General features: G+C 36.0%; 3 protein-coding genes across 4 annotated transcripts; 2 read left to right on the top strand and 1 right to left on the bottom strand.

The window, feature by feature from the left end:
• The first annotated feature begins 622 nt into the window (after positions 1–622).
• On the top strand, positions 623–7,595 carry LOC113304254 (GMP synthase [glutamine-hydrolyzing]-like). Of its 2 annotated transcripts, XM_026553323.1 has the most exons (7): positions 623–1,321; positions 1,677–1,927; positions 2,101–2,476; positions 2,566–2,697; positions 2,783–2,958; positions 4,020–4,157; positions 7,313–7,595. In XM_026553323.1, the coding sequence occupies exons 1-6, from the start codon at positions 773–775 to the stop codon at positions 4,141–4,143; spliced, it is 1,608 nt and encodes a 535-aa protein (XP_026409108.1). In that variant the 5' UTR covers positions 623–772; the 3' UTR covers positions 4,144–4,157; positions 7,313–7,595. The 2 variants fall into 2 exon arrangements, with proteins under 2 accessions (XP_026409108.1, XP_026409107.1); XM_026553322.1 differs by lacking the exon at positions 7,313–7,595 and having other exon boundaries at positions 624–1,321; positions 4,020–4,379.
• Positions 5,467–7,035, top strand: LOC113304255 (gibberellin 20-oxidase-like protein). Its single transcript, XM_026553324.1, has 2 exons — positions 5,467–6,127; positions 6,224–7,035. The coding sequence occupies exons 1-2, from the start codon at positions 5,781–5,783 to the stop codon at positions 6,831–6,833; spliced, it is 957 nt and encodes a 318-aa protein (XP_026409109.1). The 5' UTR covers positions 5,467–5,780; the 3' UTR covers positions 6,834–7,035.
• Positions 7,596–8,806: 1,211 nt separating the features above from the next.
• On the bottom strand, positions 8,807–12,943 carry LOC113304253 (transcription factor EGL1-like). Its single transcript, XM_026553321.1, has 8 exons — positions 12,248–12,943; positions 11,562–11,822; positions 11,199–11,295; positions 11,044–11,058; positions 10,672–10,728; positions 9,693–10,589; positions 9,156–9,599; positions 8,807–9,066 (listed from the first exon to the last, which is right to left on the bottom strand). Exons 1-8 carry the CDS (start codon positions 12,376–12,378, stop codon positions 8,995–8,997), a joined length of 1,974 nt encoding a protein of 657 aa, XP_026409106.1. The 5' UTR covers positions 12,379–12,943; the 3' UTR covers positions 8,807–8,994.
• Between the last annotated feature and the right edge of the window lie 4,531 nt (positions 12,944–17,474).

Here is a 17,474-nt window from a genome sequence, read left to right as displayed (position 1 = left end):
TTCGAGTATTTTTGCGCCAATAAATTATCTTTATCCCTGATTATTCCATTTATAAAGCAAAACACAATAATATAAAAAATTCCAACATTTAAAGTCACACTCACTGTGATTATATTTTTATAAGATTTTTGTGGTTCACCTTTTATGAAAATTCCATAATTTTTTTCCTAGTCTTAGTATTTTCTTTTAAGAAAATGGATTCAATAAAATCAAATTACTTATAACCTTTCTGGAACGGTATTATTTTGTTTTTGATGATTTGGAACAGTGACCTAGAACTACATTGGGATGGTGTTGGAAATTTAAAATTTACCTAATTGATATTCAACTCAACACGCCATTCAGTATTTACAGTTAGACACCGGGATATTCACCGGGAAAGAGAGGGTTCCGTTTCAGTTATGAGCCGCAGGTCTCGTGACAAGCGCAACAACTAGTCAAGTGTGTTTTTATTTCATTTTATTATAGGGAAGATCTCAAGAATCAACCATATCTTGTTGACCGTCAGATTAACTCCTCAAAAAGCTAAAATCCATTTTTATCACCAAATAAGCCAACCCCTCCTAGAAAATGCAAAAAACAAAATCACTTTTCTCTTCAAAATAAGCACTTTCTTAATAAAACGATAAATTCCCGCCATCCTAAAAACCCTAATTCCCAAAACTTTATTCTTATAAACCCTAAAGCTTCTTCCTTTTCTCCTCATCTTTTCCACCACCACCACCACCACCACCACCACCACCACCAAGAAGAAGCTCAAAAACCCAAATCAATGGAAACCCCAACACCAAAATCAACAAATCTAGTCCTAATCCTTGATTTCGGCTCACAATACACACATCTCATAACCCGCCGTATCAGAAAACTCTCAATCTTCTCACTCTGTATTTCCGGCACATCATCTCTCAAAACCATCACGGACTTGAACCCTAAAGTGATAATCTTATCAGGTGGACCTCACTCTGTCCATTCAGAAGATGCGCCAACATTCCCACAAGGGTTTATTGAGTATGTTGAATCAAATGGGATTTTTGTTTTGGGTATTTGTTATGGATTGCAATTGATTGTTCAGAAGCTTGGTGGTGTTGTTGATATTGGTGAGAAACAAGAGTATGGTAGGATGGAGATTGAGGTTTTGAAGGAGAGTGGGTTGTATAAGAGTGGTGGGGTTGGGTCTAAACAGAGTGTTTGGATGAGTCATGGTGATGAAGCTGTCAAATTGCCTGAGGGGTTTAGCGTTGTTGCGAAGAGTCAGCAGGGTTCGGTTGCGGCGATTGAGAATCCGAAGAGGAAGTTTTATGGACTTCAATATCACCCTGAGGTAGTATCATTTTGTTGTGTTCTTTAGTGTCTTTAACATTTATGAATTGTGGGGGTTATTGGGCATTTTAGTGAAATTAGGAAGTTTGTTATCTAATTTAGTGGGAAATTGGAATGGTTAAGAATTTGGTGCTTTAGTTATTTGTTTTGCTTTGTTGTAGTTATTGATTTGATAGATGTAGATGATGTAAGACTAATTTTGAGGCTGTTTAATGTGCTAATTTGATGGATTGTATGGGTTATATGATTACGATGTTTCTAATTGCTCATAGTTAACATGTTCATTGCCTGGTTTGGGTATTTACTACGAATGCAGTTTTATGTCTTAGTGTTCTGATTGTGTTTTTATTGTATAGGTGACACATTCACCGGAAGGCATGGTAACTCTTAGCAATTTTCTATTAAATGTTTGTGGAATAGTTCCTGAATGGAAGATGGAAGATGTACTAGAAGAAGAAATCAAAGTTATTAGACAAGTAGTTGCGGATGATGATCATGTTATCTGTGCTTTATCTGGGGGTGTTGATTCTACAGTTGCAGCAACTTTGGTTCATAGAGCAATTGGAGATAGACTTCACTGTGTTTTTGTGGACAATGGTTTATTGAGGTGAGAGTGCTAACATCCTCCAAGGAGTATTTCCTGCTATATCTATGTTTGTCGAAGTGGGAAGCATTTACTCAGTGAATAACCTTTCTTTGGATAATTCTCATTTTAGAGACCTTAGTCTTATCTCCGTCTATGTGTTTTACTTGTGCATTAATCAGAACTTAATCTTGTAGGTTTAAGGAGCAGGAGCGTGTGATGCAGCTCTTTGAAAAGGACCTTCACTTGCCAGTTACTTGTGTTGATGCAGTAGAGAAGTTCTTAGGCGAGCTGAAAGGTGTAGTAGATCCTGAGAAAAAGAGGAAAATAATTGGAAAGGAATTTATTACTGTATTCGATGAGTTCGCCACCAAATTGGAGAAGGAAATAGGGAAAAAACCTGCTTTCTTGGTTCAGGGAACCCTTTATCCTGATGTTATCGAATCGTGCCCACCACCTGGAAGTGGAAGAAGCCATTCCCACACAATCAAGAGCCATCACAATGTTGGGGGCCTCCCCAAGGACATGAAATTGAAGCTTATTGAACCACTTAAGCTCCTGTTTAAGGATGAGGTTTGACATTTAATTTCTCTAGGGTCAACTACTTTGCATATTGGCTATGTTGCTGTGTTCCTCATTGTTACTTGGTTCTTTTTTCTAAGGTACGGGAGCTTGGAAAGATCTTAAATGTTCCCGAGGGGTTCCTTAAGCGCCACCCATTCCCTGGTCCTGGTCTTGCAGTACGAGTCTTAGGTGATGTCACGGAAGGAAATGCATTGGAGATTCTCCGTCAGGTCTGCAAAATATTGATTTGTAGAGTAAAATGTTAGGGCTTCTTGTGGAATGTCTAGCTCTTACACTTGGGTAATGTATTTCCAGGTTGATGAAATCTTCATTGAGTCAATTAAAGAAGCTGGACTTTATGATTCCATCTGGCAAGCTTTTGCAGTATTTTTGCCCATAAGATCAGTTGGTGTTCAGGGTGATCAGAGAACACACTCTCATGTTGTTGCCCTTAGAGCTGTTACTAGTCAGGATGGTATGACGGCAGACTGGTGAGTTTCTTCTTTTATTTCCTGTTAAATTAAGCGTATTCTTTATCTCCACACCCCCCCCCCCCCCCCCCCCCCCCCCCTTACAAAATATCACAAATATTCAGAAATATGGCTTGCAGTTATATGATGCACTGATGTGCATCTTTGAACCTCTTTCTCCGCAAAGTTATATGATGCACTGATGTGCATCTTTGAACCTCTTTCTCCGCAAAAGCAGTCAGTTAGTTCACATTTCTGTTATAGAATCACTTTGGATATGCTTTTGAGTTATTGAACATGATTCTATAATTCAGGAAGACCTAGTAAGTTCACATTATCACAATTGGTTTCTGGCCAGACATGAATTAATATCCCCGCCTGCAGTGTTATTTAAAGGGTATATCTCTTGATATAAGCAAAAACACGAGGCCCTCCCAAATCTGGTTTGTCCTTTCCTTTCTCGACAAGTGTTACATGCTCTAATACTAACTAACAAACACTACGTAGTTATCTATGTAAACAATTTTTGTTGTCCGGGTCAAAATAAACCATTCTTTGTTTACCACTCTCTGGCACAAAATCTACAAGGGTGAAAGTTGCGACTCGTAGAAATGTGTGGTAAGATTTCATTATATACTTTTGATATCATCAGTAGAATACGAGGATTAGTTTAGTGATGAGCTGTATCATTTGTCAAAACATCTTACTATTTGTCAGATAGACATGAATGTAGTACAATTTTCAGGTTCTAGTGATGTTCAATGCTCCGTGACTCCGTCATTATTTTGTTATTTGTTTTATGTTATGTCTGAGGAGCTGTCTTGGAGATTCTGAATAATAAACTTGTGCCAATGATTTAATGCTTGAATTTGTATGCCCTGTTACATAATAATATACAGCCTTTAATGCATGTCAACAACCCACTAGCAGTTAAAAATAGGCCTAGACTAACACCTAGTTCCAGCTGCTAAGTTTAGGTCTTCTGGTGGTTTATCACAACCTTTCTTTTGCTTACTTTTGATTTTTTAGTTTAATGTTGCTCTGTTTGTATGTCTCATATAATCTCGATGACAATGTTCCAGGTACAATTTTGAGCACAAGTTTCTAGATGATGTGTCCAGAAAGATTTGCAATAGTGTCAGGGGTGTAAACCGAGTTGTTCAAGACATCACATCGAAACCACCATCAACTATTGAATGGGAATGAAGTTCTGGTGAACGGTATGAACTCCATCGTTTATGTGGGCTTATCTGGTGCCATTTATTTATACATTGCCAATTGTTTCTTATTTGTTAGCCTTTCAAGCCTTTCAAGTTCTGCATCTTCTCCTCTCTGTTCTTATAGATGGCATTGCTGAGGTCATTTTTTGTATGGGTGATCCTATATAAAACTCTTTTATTGACATGTTGGTTTTTTTTATAGTATAATGATCATTTCTGTACTTGAATGCATTGTATTTTCATCAACTTTTTTATAAAATAAGAAAACATTGAGGATTTAGTAGTATCGAGATGATAGTAATCTTTATGATGGTATCCAACTATAGTTTCATTCACAAGTAAAAAAAGAATCATCTTATTTTCAATGGTAAAAAATAAGAAAAATTAAGATACCGCGAATCCCATTTATTATGGAATGTTTAATCCCTTATGATGCTGATTAGAAATCCGAAATGTCTGTTCCCCACTCTTCCATAAATAGTGCATGAAGATCATACTAATGACTAGTTTAGAAACGTACAAGTAAACATCATACTAATGACTAGTTTAGAAACGTACAAGTAAACAATTGGTGCCTGGTTTGCATGATTCCCGGGACCCTATGTTTCTATACGAAATCTGGTTCTTTGTTTTTATGATACCCTATTTCCTGCTTAAATGTTGTTCATTCACACACACTGGTAAATTCTGCAGTTCTAGAAGCTATGAGAATTCACTACATTTAGTATGTTAGAGATAGGTTGCACAAATTGGAATATTTTATTGTCATTAAACTAGAGGGGTAGCTTAGTCATATGTATCTGCTTAATGAGACAAAACAGCTATGTCTAGTCAACCGAATTGCCTCTCCAATAGAATCCACAGTAACCTCAAAAATTCATGCATAATCAGAAGTATCTCCACCAATCTTGCCTAGTGCTGCCTAATTAACCTACAGATGATTAATGAAGTCCCTCTTTTCATTGACTTAAGATTTTTTTTTGTTAAATTAACAGAGAATTGTTCACTGTTGAACAGTCAAAACCTTCTGTCCATGTCTCTTACATAACAAGCTCACACCAAACTTAATGAATCTCCCTAAATTGCAGTACTTAATAGCAAAGAACAATTCTATTCTCTCTTTTTAATATATCCAAGTGAAACTGTATAATATTTAAGACTCCATCTTAGTTGTGCATTTTATACCTTTTTATTTGTATTGTTTGAATATTTGTTTTGTTGATCTGTATTACTTGGAACCACATCTTTGTTCTCCAACTTCTCCTCATGTCTTTGAGCTTCATTGCCTGTTCACCCGTGCCTAGAGATCAAAAGTCCCTCATCCAGCTCATGCGTAGCGGCATGTCGATCATCTAGGGGATGCCGTAGGTCCCAAGTGCAGAAATATAGGCTGTCTACTTACACGCTTGATAAAGAGGCTCGACTTGAAAAATCATTTACGTGTCTGTTGTGTTTTTTCAGTACCCCTTACAAGTACTAAACTAAAATAATAATCTGTATTCTAAGCATAGTTGGAAGAAGAATAATCCTTATATTATTTAAAGCTCGGACACTTGTTTCTCTTTCTATATCTAGCCAATATATGTACTTGCCATTCAGTTTACCATTTTTCTAAATAGAGCCATGTCTGAATCTGTACAGCTTCCTGTCTTGGACATATCTAAGCCTATATCTTCATCTTCTTTTTCGTCTCTCTGTCGTGCATGTCAAGAATGGGGTTTCTTTCATATAACCAATCATGGAATCTCGAAAGATCTGTATAGCATAATTTACTCTCTGTCTACACAACTCTTTAACCTTCCAAGAGACTCTAAACTTAATCTTGGTCCTTCAACAATTGTGGAAACCTATACTCCTCATTTTATAGCTTCTCCATTTTTTGAAAGCTTTCGTGTATCTGGACCTGATTTTTTTGCTTCTGCTAAGAGTTCAACAGATATTCTCTTCAACCCTCCGAGTTCTGAATTTAGGTAAAATTTTAATTGTTTCATTCCCTGCATAGTTGCCTGTTTTTTCTTTGTTGCATTGTTTTGCTTATCTTTAAGTTTGTTGTAATGTATTGGTAGTGAGTTAATTGAAGAATATGGAAACAAGATGACAGACATATCAAAGAGAATCATGGCGATTGTATTGAATTGTTTAGGAGATGGTTTTGTAAAGAAGTATTATGAACCTGAATTCAGTAACTGTCACGGGTATCTGAGAATAATCAATTATTCTCCGCCGGAGGTTGTGAAAGAAACAGAAGAAATCGAAGGACTCGGAATGCATACAGATATGAGTTGTATAACCATTGTTTATCAGGATCAAATTGGTGGACTTCAAGTAAGATCAAAACAAGGAAAATGGATGGATATAAATCCTTGTGAAGATACATTGGTTGTGAATATAGGTGACTTGTTACAGGCCTGGAGTAATGGACGATTAAGATCGTCAGAACATAGGGTCATTCTTAAAAGACCGGTAAACCGTCTTTCTTTAGCCTTTTTTTGGTGCTTCGAGGATGATAAGGTGATATCAGCACCTGATGAAATTGTAGGAGAAGGAAAACCTAGACTGTACAAACCTTTTGTTTGCTTAGATTATCTGAAATTCAGGCAAAGTAGTGAGATAGGAAAATTTGAGAAAGTTGGTTTTACCGCGAAAGATTTTGCAGGTAATGAAATTTTAGGGTAACTTTTGATGCGATTTTTGTCTCAGTATGTGTGTGTACATATAGAATAGGTACATATTACGAATTCATTTATTTTTCTGCAATTCGCTATTTGCCCTGATTCTGTGTAAAAATGTGTTGTTACGTTTATCGGTCCTTAAATGGTGAATGTGGGGTGGTGTCTGGTAGGGTTATGGTTTTAAATACTATTGGTTGGTAGATTTGAAGGCCACGTTGTATTCTTATATATTGCATTAACTGTAATACAGTTGATGTCTAGGTATCATCAAGTTGTTTGTCAAATGTTCATGTACTATATTTATTTCAATTTGTATAGACGGAGTTACAGGTTACTTTTATCATCCCTGTTAAGAGACTTACCATAGAGAGCTATTTCCTGCAGTCAAATTGAGTTACTTGTGTACTTCATTCATTCTTGCAGTCAAATTGAGTTGTGCGACTTGAATACTTAAACCATTTGTGCTGTTTTGTATTCCTGCAGGGTAACTTGAATACGCACTCCCAAAAATATCCAAAACCTATATTCGGCGCAAAAAACTAACAAAGAAAAAGAAAGGAAAAAAATAAGATCAAATGGGGAATGGCTTCATAAATGAATTGCAAGTACTTGATGTATATCTGCTAAATCCTGTCAATTCTTTAAGAAAAATGGCCTATCTAACTAGCACTAAAATAATCCCACTTGTTTCATCAATTTGTTTTTAGTTTTTCTAGATAGAAGATGGAGAAATTAATCCATTTCTCAACCATCAACTTGTTTGTGTTACGAGTGATGAAGCCTGAGCAATCTAAATAGAAGCATGGCATTTGTTCCGTTCCGTTGGTAGAAATTACGTCGGCCTTATATGCTAACACTCTTGCTTTCTAACCAACTCATTCATATGACCCAAAGTTCAAGTAAATATTTGGATTACCCTTTAATGAGATTCTGGCATGATTAGGAGGAGCCCAATCAAAGGCAATTTTTAATCACTAATCTGTTTTTCTGAGTCAGTTTACAGGATTGTTATGGAAAATATACACAGATTTTCAACTGAATCAGGAATCTATTATTAGTAATTATGGCTTTATTTTTCTTTTCTTACGTACTTCTAGTAGAGAATAAACATAATGAGTTTCTACTTTTTGCATGGGCTTACAGAATCATATCTATGCTTTAAAACCGATAGTTAATTAAACACTTTTCATAATTCCTAGACTAGACTAACATCACCTGAATCCATTGCCCCGGTCCTCCTGCCCCCGGACCTAAAAAAAAATCTACCGAAAACCTTATGCAAGTGAGATTCAAATTTCAGAGTATCATGCTGTAACCACCAAATGTCTGACCAACTCAACTTTGGACATTCCATACGTATTCACAATTTATAATACTAAAAACATTTCTGTATTATTTAAAAATTTTCTGCGTAATCGTGCTTAACCACGAACAGTGTTTTTTTCTTTAACACCAAAAATATAAAGGCTTTAATGAGAAGCGTCTCATTAAGATTTAGAACGGCGCCTAACTTCACCTTCACCCCGTGCAAGACACGAGCCAATGACAGTTGACTTTTCACTTGTCAGTACATCTGAACTTCACCAATGAAACTCTTTGACTATATTGGTTCTACTGTTAGTTGAGGATAACTGGTTGGTTGACATCAAAGTCAACCTAATAAACTAATCAAGACCCCATTTCCAGGACACTTCCCATGCCCTTACTTACCTGCTCATGAGTTCCTTTGACCATGCAGTAGTAATGGTGGTTATAATGTGCATTCTGATGGAACATACTTTGAATAATGCTGCATGACAATGAGTTTTCTAGTTCTTGATAAGAAATGGGTGTTACAGATCTAATCCTGTCACTGTAATACAGTCATGCAGTACAACGTCTATTTTCGATGAATTCGAACACGGAACGCAATACATTTTGTTTCTTCTCTCATATGTCAAATGGATTATTAGACAAGATGTGTAAGAACGAGGAAAATTTGTGGAAGAGATAATGACCAACTAAAGCTTTGTTTTGTACCATTCAAAACAGGTACAAAACAGGTTCGATATGAACCTTTCAGATTGTATTTCGTTACACAATTACAATACAAAAGTAAATGAAATCAAATGATCCTACAAATATTACAGCTAGTGGTACAATTTTACTGGACAGCGTGACGATTGTCAGCAGGTACCAATAACTCTCTGAATTGCTTGTTTGATCATTCCTGCTGATACAACTTCGGCTCCTTTGAACTGCAAAATGCAAATGATTCGTGTTAGCGATGTTAACATTTGGAGGATACCGCGTAGGAAAATATTGAAGCAATCTTGATATTACAAACCTTAGATTTCAGGGTTAGAGTAAGAATGCCTTCAGTTGCTGCAGACTGAATTGAATGAGCATCCAAATGGAGATTACTTATTGCATCTATAATTTCGATGATTAAGCAATCTTTCCATGGACAGCGTATCTCAACCAAAACCTCTTTCTCAATCATGCAGACTGTAACATATGTTGCTACATTGTCTTTAGGTGACACAGAATCTAGCTCAGGGTCTATTTCATCAATATCGCAAGCTTTTCTCTTGTGTAACACGGCCTTTGGACTGTTAGCATTTTCATTATACCCGTAATTATCAGAAGTCCTTTCTACTATATCCGGGTGTTTCCTTTTCTCTATAGTTTCAAACTCTGTAAACTCCCTGCATGATTCTAGCTCTTCGACTCTTCTCTCGAGCTCTTTCAAGTAATCTACCGTGTCACTGAGGAGAGATGTCCTATCGAACTGCAATAGAAAAAGCTAACATCAGTCACTAATGAACTTCGAATAACAGAATGGCAATCAAATTTCTGAGCAACACTACTCCTGAGAACATACCTTGTTTATAGAGGGAACTAAGGATCTGAGAACGAGAAACTTGTCATCAAGTGCTTCTCTTTTTTCGTGGCCTATAGCAATATCATGTCCTTCTGATTTCAAAACCCCATTTTCAAATTCCTTTCCATCATTTGATTTCAGATAAGCCCCACTGTGCATCAAAGGAACATCAAACAAAATTTGCTTCAACATTTTCTGTGGTGTTCCAGATTTATTCTTCACATAACCCACTAAGCCTCGCCGCTTCCATCTCCTGAAACTGGATTTGTGATTAGCACTATTAGAACATGGTGCTGTTACCAGTGCATTGGAAGTTTTGAAAATGACGGAAAGTGTTCTTTTGTAGTGCATATCATCAGTCCCAAGATCCAAATCGTTGAACTTTGTATGATTGCATTCTTGAAGCCCTTGAACACTATTTGTTTTTTTCAGCTGAGAAGAAGATTTCTCTTGATTCAAAAATGACTTCTGAGATACACAGTCACTTGAACTTTCTGAACCTTGCATCCCGTTACTATGTTCAAATTCATCACCCAAGAATTGCCAGCTTTGAACTTGAGAAACACCGAGATTTCCACCATTTACCATGTAGGAATCCTCTTCATCAGATTCACATTCATCTGAACTAGGAGAGTTAGCAATTAAATCTTCATCAATAACTGTGTTTACACCATTTTGTTGAAGCTCGATTTCTTCTTTTAGAATGGACTGAGGAAGATAGTATGAACTGTGTTGAATTCCACAATCTAATGCTGCCACAGTATCAACTATCTCATGAATAATTTCAGTACCCAAAATATCTTCACCGATTTTATCTCCATTCAGGGAGCAACTAGGCTTTTTCAACTCCATGAAGACAGTTTTAACATGTTGAACCAAAGCAAGATCTTCAGGAACCTTGTGATAACAAAATATTACATAAGAAAACTGCTAGATCTTCAGATGATATTCATTATAAGGATATGCAGCGAGATGTTACCATTTCAGTCACGCCTAGCTCGATCACACCGCCCAAGAAAGGAAAGCACACAACAGTCTACAATTCAAAAACATGGTGTTAACTTTTGTTTTACCAGGAATGTCGTACTGATGTGAACCTTAAGTTTTTAATTCTAATTACTGCTCTAGATAAATATCTCACATGAATCAAGCAATTTCCAAGCTATATGCAGTTTCAAGATTTGGCATTACTGAAATACCATACCCACACGGGACTCATGCAACCATAAGATATCATACAAATAATACCTGAACTACAACCCACTGATGATAACAGATATAAAGAATTCACTACAATGAATCGTAATATTGTTGAGACAAGATCGGGATTATACTTGATAGACGAAATTACCTGAATGGAGGCACTCTGCAGAAGGTAATTGTAATTGGTCCAATAGTGAACAAGAACCAAGTTGGACAAAGAAGAGAAAGAAGTTAGTCTCTGGGTCATAATAATTTAGTTGAGATTTAAAAATTAGAACAGTATACCATCCGGAGAACACCAACCTTTGCAAGTAGTGATCGAATGTAAACTTTGCTATCTGCACAATGAGCATCACACAGCCAAATAGGTTGACCGGTTGAGAATACTCTTCCTGGCAAGCTGGTAATGACAATGGGCATTAGACATAACAGAACTACCGATGAGTATAAATAATAACCACATAACTAGGATAACCAATAAGTAGTGCAACAGAGCATATTGAAGTGTTGAATGACGACCGCTTTAGTATTTTTGGCATGTAAAACAAGTAATTTGATACGAATTACTAATCCTACAATACAAACTAATGACATTGGATTCAGATTAGAGGAAGACATAGTATTCAATCAGAATTTTGAAGAACCTAAGACCAAGTTAGAACATACCCTTGACCAGAACTGAATGTGAAGGACATACAAACTAAGTAATACCACTCCGCGTCCGAAAGATCTTCCGGAGACAATGAAGCTGAAGGTCTTCTTGCTTGTTGGTTACTTTCACTTTCTGCAAGAGACTCGTACAGTTCTCTCAATTGTTCACTCCTTTGTAAACCCAATCGATTTGCACTAATTTCCATATGCTGCAGTTGCACTGTCTTCCTTGTCTTGATATCTCCATTGTAGTAACCAGCACCCCATTCCAAACCCCTGAAAAGTAAACCACCCCTTCAACAAATTAGAACTCAAAAACCAATTTTTTTTCCTACAAATTGAAATAAACAGTATCAAATCGAAGAATCCCAAATCAAGCTAGCACAGTAACTTTACATTAAACCACATGATTGGTACCCCAAAATGATTGAAAATGATAAGCAAATGTGTGTTGGAAATTAGAACAAGAATAAAGCAATTCTAAGAAACAAAAATTAGGAGAGCCATCAATTTCGACAAAATCAAGCTAACAACCTAGTGAATAGTATTTTCCTCTTATCAATTATTTCTACTTTCACTAACCACATTTTAATTGCAAATTCTTCACTGACAAAAAAAAAAGTATGAACATCAAATCTCAGTTAAGAAATCAAACAAACACATTGAATACAAAGACAGGGGGCATAAAAATGAAACAATACCCTTTATTCTTAGCAGAGGGAGTCCAAAAGATTGCATAACTCCATTGAATACTCCTCACAGCAACAGCAAGTTGATGTTTAAGATGGGTTTCTGCAACTCCTTGATGGTTTTGGAGTCCAGGAGTAGCCATGATCCAACACCAACCAACCAACACAAACAGAATTTTTTCTCTCAAGTGCTTGAAAAGCCCTACCTACCTCCAATAAATCTTCACCAAATTAGCAAAGCAAAAGAAGATTCTTGTTCTAAAACTTTGTGTGTGTATTTCCACCTCAAAAACCAAAACCCAATACAAAATCTCTGCAAAGTTAAATCAAAAAGTTCACTTTTTTTTATAATGAGCTTTAAGCATCTCCATCCACTTTATCAGTTCATTACTCAGAAACCCATATGGGAAAAATCAGTCTTTTGAAATGAGACGCAGGAAAAAGATGCCTGCCATTGCATCACTAGCTAAAGAAAACTAAATTTGGGTTTTGTCTAAGAATACTGCAATTTCACTATTCATTCACCAAAATGGGAAGATTTTTCATAGAGAGAGATCAAGTTTCTGGTTATTGTTTTGCAGAATGACAATGGGTTTTTGAATCTAGAGCACAGAGATTAAATATTGAGAATTAGGTGTGGTATCTGAGAGGACTTGTTCACTTGAGTAATAGTAACTTTATTATGTATTTGTTTGGTTGTTTATGATGATGCTGAAGGTATGATCCAATCTATATGGGTTGCTAAAACTTAGATATTTGGCCCTACAGAAAAGGACCATTTTCTATATTTATATATTGCTTCTGTTTTTGCATTTTTTACTGATTTTTTTCTTTTTTCTTTTTTGGGAAATGCCAGTTGCCTCCCTATTCTCCACCTCCCTATTCACCTCCTTATAATCTAAGCCCCACATCCATATCGAGATTCGCATTCAGATTCAGGTGGGGTTCATCATTCCCCTAATATGGAGTTTAGATTGTAGGGAGGAAAATAGGGAGGTGGAGATTAGGGAGCCAAATATCACTGACGTTTTTTTTTTAACTAACAATAAATGTAGGGCAGAACATGGTTTCGGTTTTCCGCTGAAACCGGACTGAACCAGACCAATTAGGAAGAAACCAAACCGAACCATTTACTAATGGATTGGTTATGGTGTAGAAAGTGGAAAACCGATAGTGTTGGTTTTGGTTTGGTTTGACCACTAAAACCGAACCAAAAACCATTGAAAAACCGATTAATTTTTAAACTTAGTTTTTACCTTGATTTACAAGTATTAGATTATACCCATTGATTTAGAGGATAAATAGAAACCCTAAATCTAATATTTCATTATTATACTCTCCCTCTTTCTCCTCCTCTTAGTCGTCTCCCTTCTCCTCCCCTAACTACAGCAGCCACTGCTGCTACTCGACTTTCTACTTCCCTTCTTCCTTCTTTTTTGTTTGTCAATAACTAAATTAAGATATATTATATATCTTCTTTTGATCTCTAGATTTAGAGTATGCTTTAACTATTCTTGATTTTTTTTTTTGTCTGTAAATTTGTGTAAACCAATACTATCGGCAGTTACGATTTTTTTATCTGTAAATTTGTGTATTTGTTTTTTATTTGAGTCGTTTGACATAATTATTGGTTAACCAAAAACCACTGGGACAAACCGAAACCGGCTGGAACCATTTGGAAACCGAACCAATGGTTAATGGATTGGTTTGGTTTAGATTTTTAAAAACCGATAGTATTGGTTTCGGTTTTGGTTTGGCTAGAAACCGACCATAAATAACCCTAAATAAATGTGTCTTACTAGAAGAATTAGAGCCAAAGAGTTACACACTTACACTGCAGTTAAAAAGTTTCACTTTTTTTGAGTTAAAAAGTTCCTTCCTGTATCGTAATAAAAATCCGCGTGCTTCTGATTAGAAAATAAATTTTGACAAGTTTAAGCGTTTTTCTAGTTACCACACAACTAATTTTGGTAGAAATAGGTTGTGCACTATCATGGGAATTAGTAGGCCGGACCTTGGAGAGATAAAATTGAACGCGCTATTGGGATACTTTTTCTAATTGGGGATGTAGGATAAAGATAAAAATGGGATTTAAATAGTAAAACAAGTTCACTCCCTATCCAAGTACTTTATGTAATTCCTAATCTACCCCTCATTAATCATATTTAATGGTTAATTAAAATTAGCTTAGTTAATAGATTAGTTTGATAATTATTAGCATAAATCATTATCATTGAATTTGCTGATGCAACATGAAATGAAGATATTTATGATCATGAAGGTTTAGATGAAGAACCAACCCAAGAAAGTAACCAAGATGAACATACAAGTGCTCCAATTACTCATATATAGGTATTAATATATTGAAGTTTGATTATTTTTTTCATTGAATTCGCCATTGTTACACCTGAAAAACCCAGTGCCGACATGGTAAAAGTATGAATACCATGCCGGCGGGGAGCAAATCGGCAAAGTATTCATACTTTCACCATGCCGATACACAATATCCCCCAATTTTAAAATTGTAGTCGGCATTTTAAATGTAAGAATGCTCCTTAAGTATACTGCCGGCGCATAAAGTTTATTATCGAGCATGCCGGTAGTGGTGCCGGCATGGTACTTTGCTTAACTTGGTGTGCCGGCACATAATGCAAATTTCCCAGAAACTTGAGTTTTTCTCATTTGGATATCATCGTTGATAGATTTCTATCGAGCATGCCGACAATTGGTAATTTCGGCATGGTATTGATACTAAAAACAATATCGGCATAGTAAAACGACATGGTGTTCATACTAAAACTATGACACTATGCAAAACCGACATTGTTCATACAATGCCTGTATTAACTGAAACTGAAAATTTTCAGTTACAATTTTTGATTCTAACATAAAGGAAGGAGTTATTTTCAAACAAATCGATGATTAGGTTTATTTCAAGGAGGTATATTTGTATAATAAATTAATCGCTGAAGAAATTTTTGAAACAATGATGAAATCGTGTTGAAATCGATGATGGAGAAAATAAAAATCAAAGAGAGGAGCCGACAGAGAAGGAGAAGTGTAGAGAATGAGAAGAGAATAGGATGAGAAGAAGAAAAGAAGTTCAAATACTAAAGGGTATTTTAGTATTTTCATACCCATAAATCACCCCTTAGCATAAATTATTGGATTGTAATATTAATTTATATCCCATTTGCGCGTTCATAAAATTGGGTAACCTTATTGTTTTTTAGAAATCCGAAATTAAAATCCATCTAAGAATCTTGGTAGTTATTGGTGCCAAAGTTTCTAATTGGCCTACTCATAAATGATTATTATTTTTTTGATGCAAAAGATGGAATTTTATTAACTTAAACTGGAAGAAAAGTCTGACAATAAATAAGACTCAATAAACTCAGGGGCACTGTCTAACCAAATCCTGGAAATTCTGTGCTACCTGCTATATTTAGCAAGTTTATCAGCTGTTTTATTACATTCCCTATGGAGAAAAGAACACTTCCATCTGTGAAAAGAACTCAGTTTTTCCATCGCATCAAGCAGAATAGATTCAGTCTCCCAAGATATAATTGGAGCAGCATTGTTGATGAAGCTTTCAATTCCCCGTAAATCAATCTCTACAATTACTTGAGAGAGATGTAATTCTTCCCCCCAATTAACAACATCCAAGAAGGCTAAACATTCTGTCTGTTCAGAGCTTCTTACTCCTGCATGGCACTTTGAGAGTCCACCTCTCCAATGACCTGCATCACCACGAAGAATAAGAGAAATACCTGTTAGTCCACTGTTTAAATCATAAGAGGCATCACAGTTGATTTTCATAAAGGAAGAATATGGTGGTTTCCATGAATGTTCTATAGGGATAGTAGGTTGAACTATAAAATTATGGTTATGTTGTCGACTGTAAAATTTTTCTAAATATTTGGAAAAACTCAAAGCCTTTTTAGCAACTGTTTTCGGTTCAATGTTTAGATTTTGGAAGTGCACATCACATCTGGAATTCCATATAGTCTAGGTCACCATCATAACCGTATTCAACCAATCATCAGGCAAAAGCTGTTGTTGATCCCTCTGCAACTAGTCTTCAAAAACTTCTACAACATTATTATACGCACCAGAAAGAACCGAGGAGCCTCCAGGAATTAACATCCATACTTCTCTTGAAAAAGAGAAAAAAAATAAGACATGCATTGCGCTTTCATCATATTGATTGCATAGAGGACATTGTTGATTGATATAATGGCATGCCCTAGATATCTCTCTTTTGTAGGAAAGATATCAATAAAACACTTCCAAAAAAAGTGTTTTATCCTCGGCCAAGTTTGTATGCTCCAGAAAGGCTTCCAACGAATCTCAGTGTGTTGAATAATAGGAGACATTTGTATAGCTCCAACGCTGGATTCATACAGCTTTTTGTAAGCTGATTTTAGCGTAAAAGCTCCATTTTTAGTTAATTTCCAAACCAACTTATCCTCAGCAGAAGTAGGAATTCTCATTCCCATTATGAGATTAGCAGTTTGTTCACAAAGAGGTATTTTATCATCTTGAAGCATCAGATCCTGAAACCAAACATAAGACTCACTATCTTCGACTCCTTCTCTAGGAATTGGTGGATCGTCCAAGCCTATAACCCATATATCAAACCAGATTTTTATCTTGTCACCAATTCCCTAACCTCCATTGACTATTCTGTTTAATAAATTCAATCTTCTTCTGAATACCATTCCAAGCCCATGAACAATTATTTTTAATAGTTGCATGAAGGAGGCTAGTACAAGAGAAATATTTCGCTTGAATGGATTTCCCCCAAGCTGCTCTGACCAATAAGGCTTGGTTTAAGATCTTTAAATCTCTAAAACCTTGACCGCCACAATCTTTATGAAATCTCAAAACTTTCCAGGAGGTCACATATGTACCTCTCTTGTCTTCAAAACCCCACCAAAAGTCTCTCTGTGCAGCCTCTATCTTGTTAATAATCTCCACTGGAATCTGAAAACAGCTCATGGAATAAGCAGGGACTGTATTTGTAACAGTTCTAACCATTAACGATTTACCACACTGAGACATAGATTTACCATCCCAAGAAGAAAGTCTGCTCTTAACTCTATCATACAGATGAGGAAAACACTCTTTTTTCCTTTTTCCAATAATAAGAGGTATACCTAGATATCTTTCAGTTGAAAGCATCACTAGAACTCTTAATCTTCTTGTTAAAATTCTGCAAAACCTTTGAGGTACTTGT

This window comes from Papaver somniferum, chromosome 8, assembly GCF_003573695.1.
Source record: "Papaver somniferum cultivar HN1 chromosome 8, ASM357369v1, whole genome shotgun sequence".
Lineage (NCBI taxonomy): Eukaryota > Viridiplantae > Streptophyta > Magnoliopsida > Ranunculales > Papaveraceae > Papaver > Papaver somniferum.
This window is presented reverse-complemented; position numbering and strand designations above follow the sequence as displayed.

Coding starts and splice junctions, on each gene's coding strand:
- LOC113304254 (XM_026553323.1), top strand. CDS start 773: ATGGAAACCCCAACACCAAAATCAACAAATCTAGTCCTAATCCTTGAT. Junction 2,477..2,565: donor AGCTCCTGTTTAAGGATGAG/GTTTGACATTTA, acceptor CTTTTTTCTAAG/GTACGGGAGCTTGGAAAGAT. Junction 2,698..2,782: donor CATTGGAGATTCTCCGTCAG/GTCTGCAAAATA, acceptor ATGTATTTCCAG/GTTGATGAAATCTTCATTGA.
- LOC113304255 (XM_026553324.1), top strand. CDS start 5,781: ATGTCTGAATCTGTACAGCTTCCTGTCTTGGACATATCTAAGCCTATA. Junction 6,128..6,223: donor CCTCCGAGTTCTGAATTTAG/GTAAAATTTTAA, acceptor ATGTATTGGTAG/TGAGTTAATTGAAGAATATG.
- LOC113304253 (XM_026553321.1), bottom strand. CDS start 12,378: ATGGCTACTCCTGGACTCCAAAACCATCAAGGAGTTGCAGAAACCCAT. Junction 10,590..10,671: donor AGCTAGGCGTGACTGAAATG/GTAACATCTCGC, acceptor TGTTATCACAAG/GTTCCTGAAGATCTTGCTTT. Junction 9,600..9,692: donor TAGTTCCCTCTATAAACAAG/GTATGTTCTCAG, acceptor TTTCTATTGCAG/TTCGATAGGACATCTCTCCT.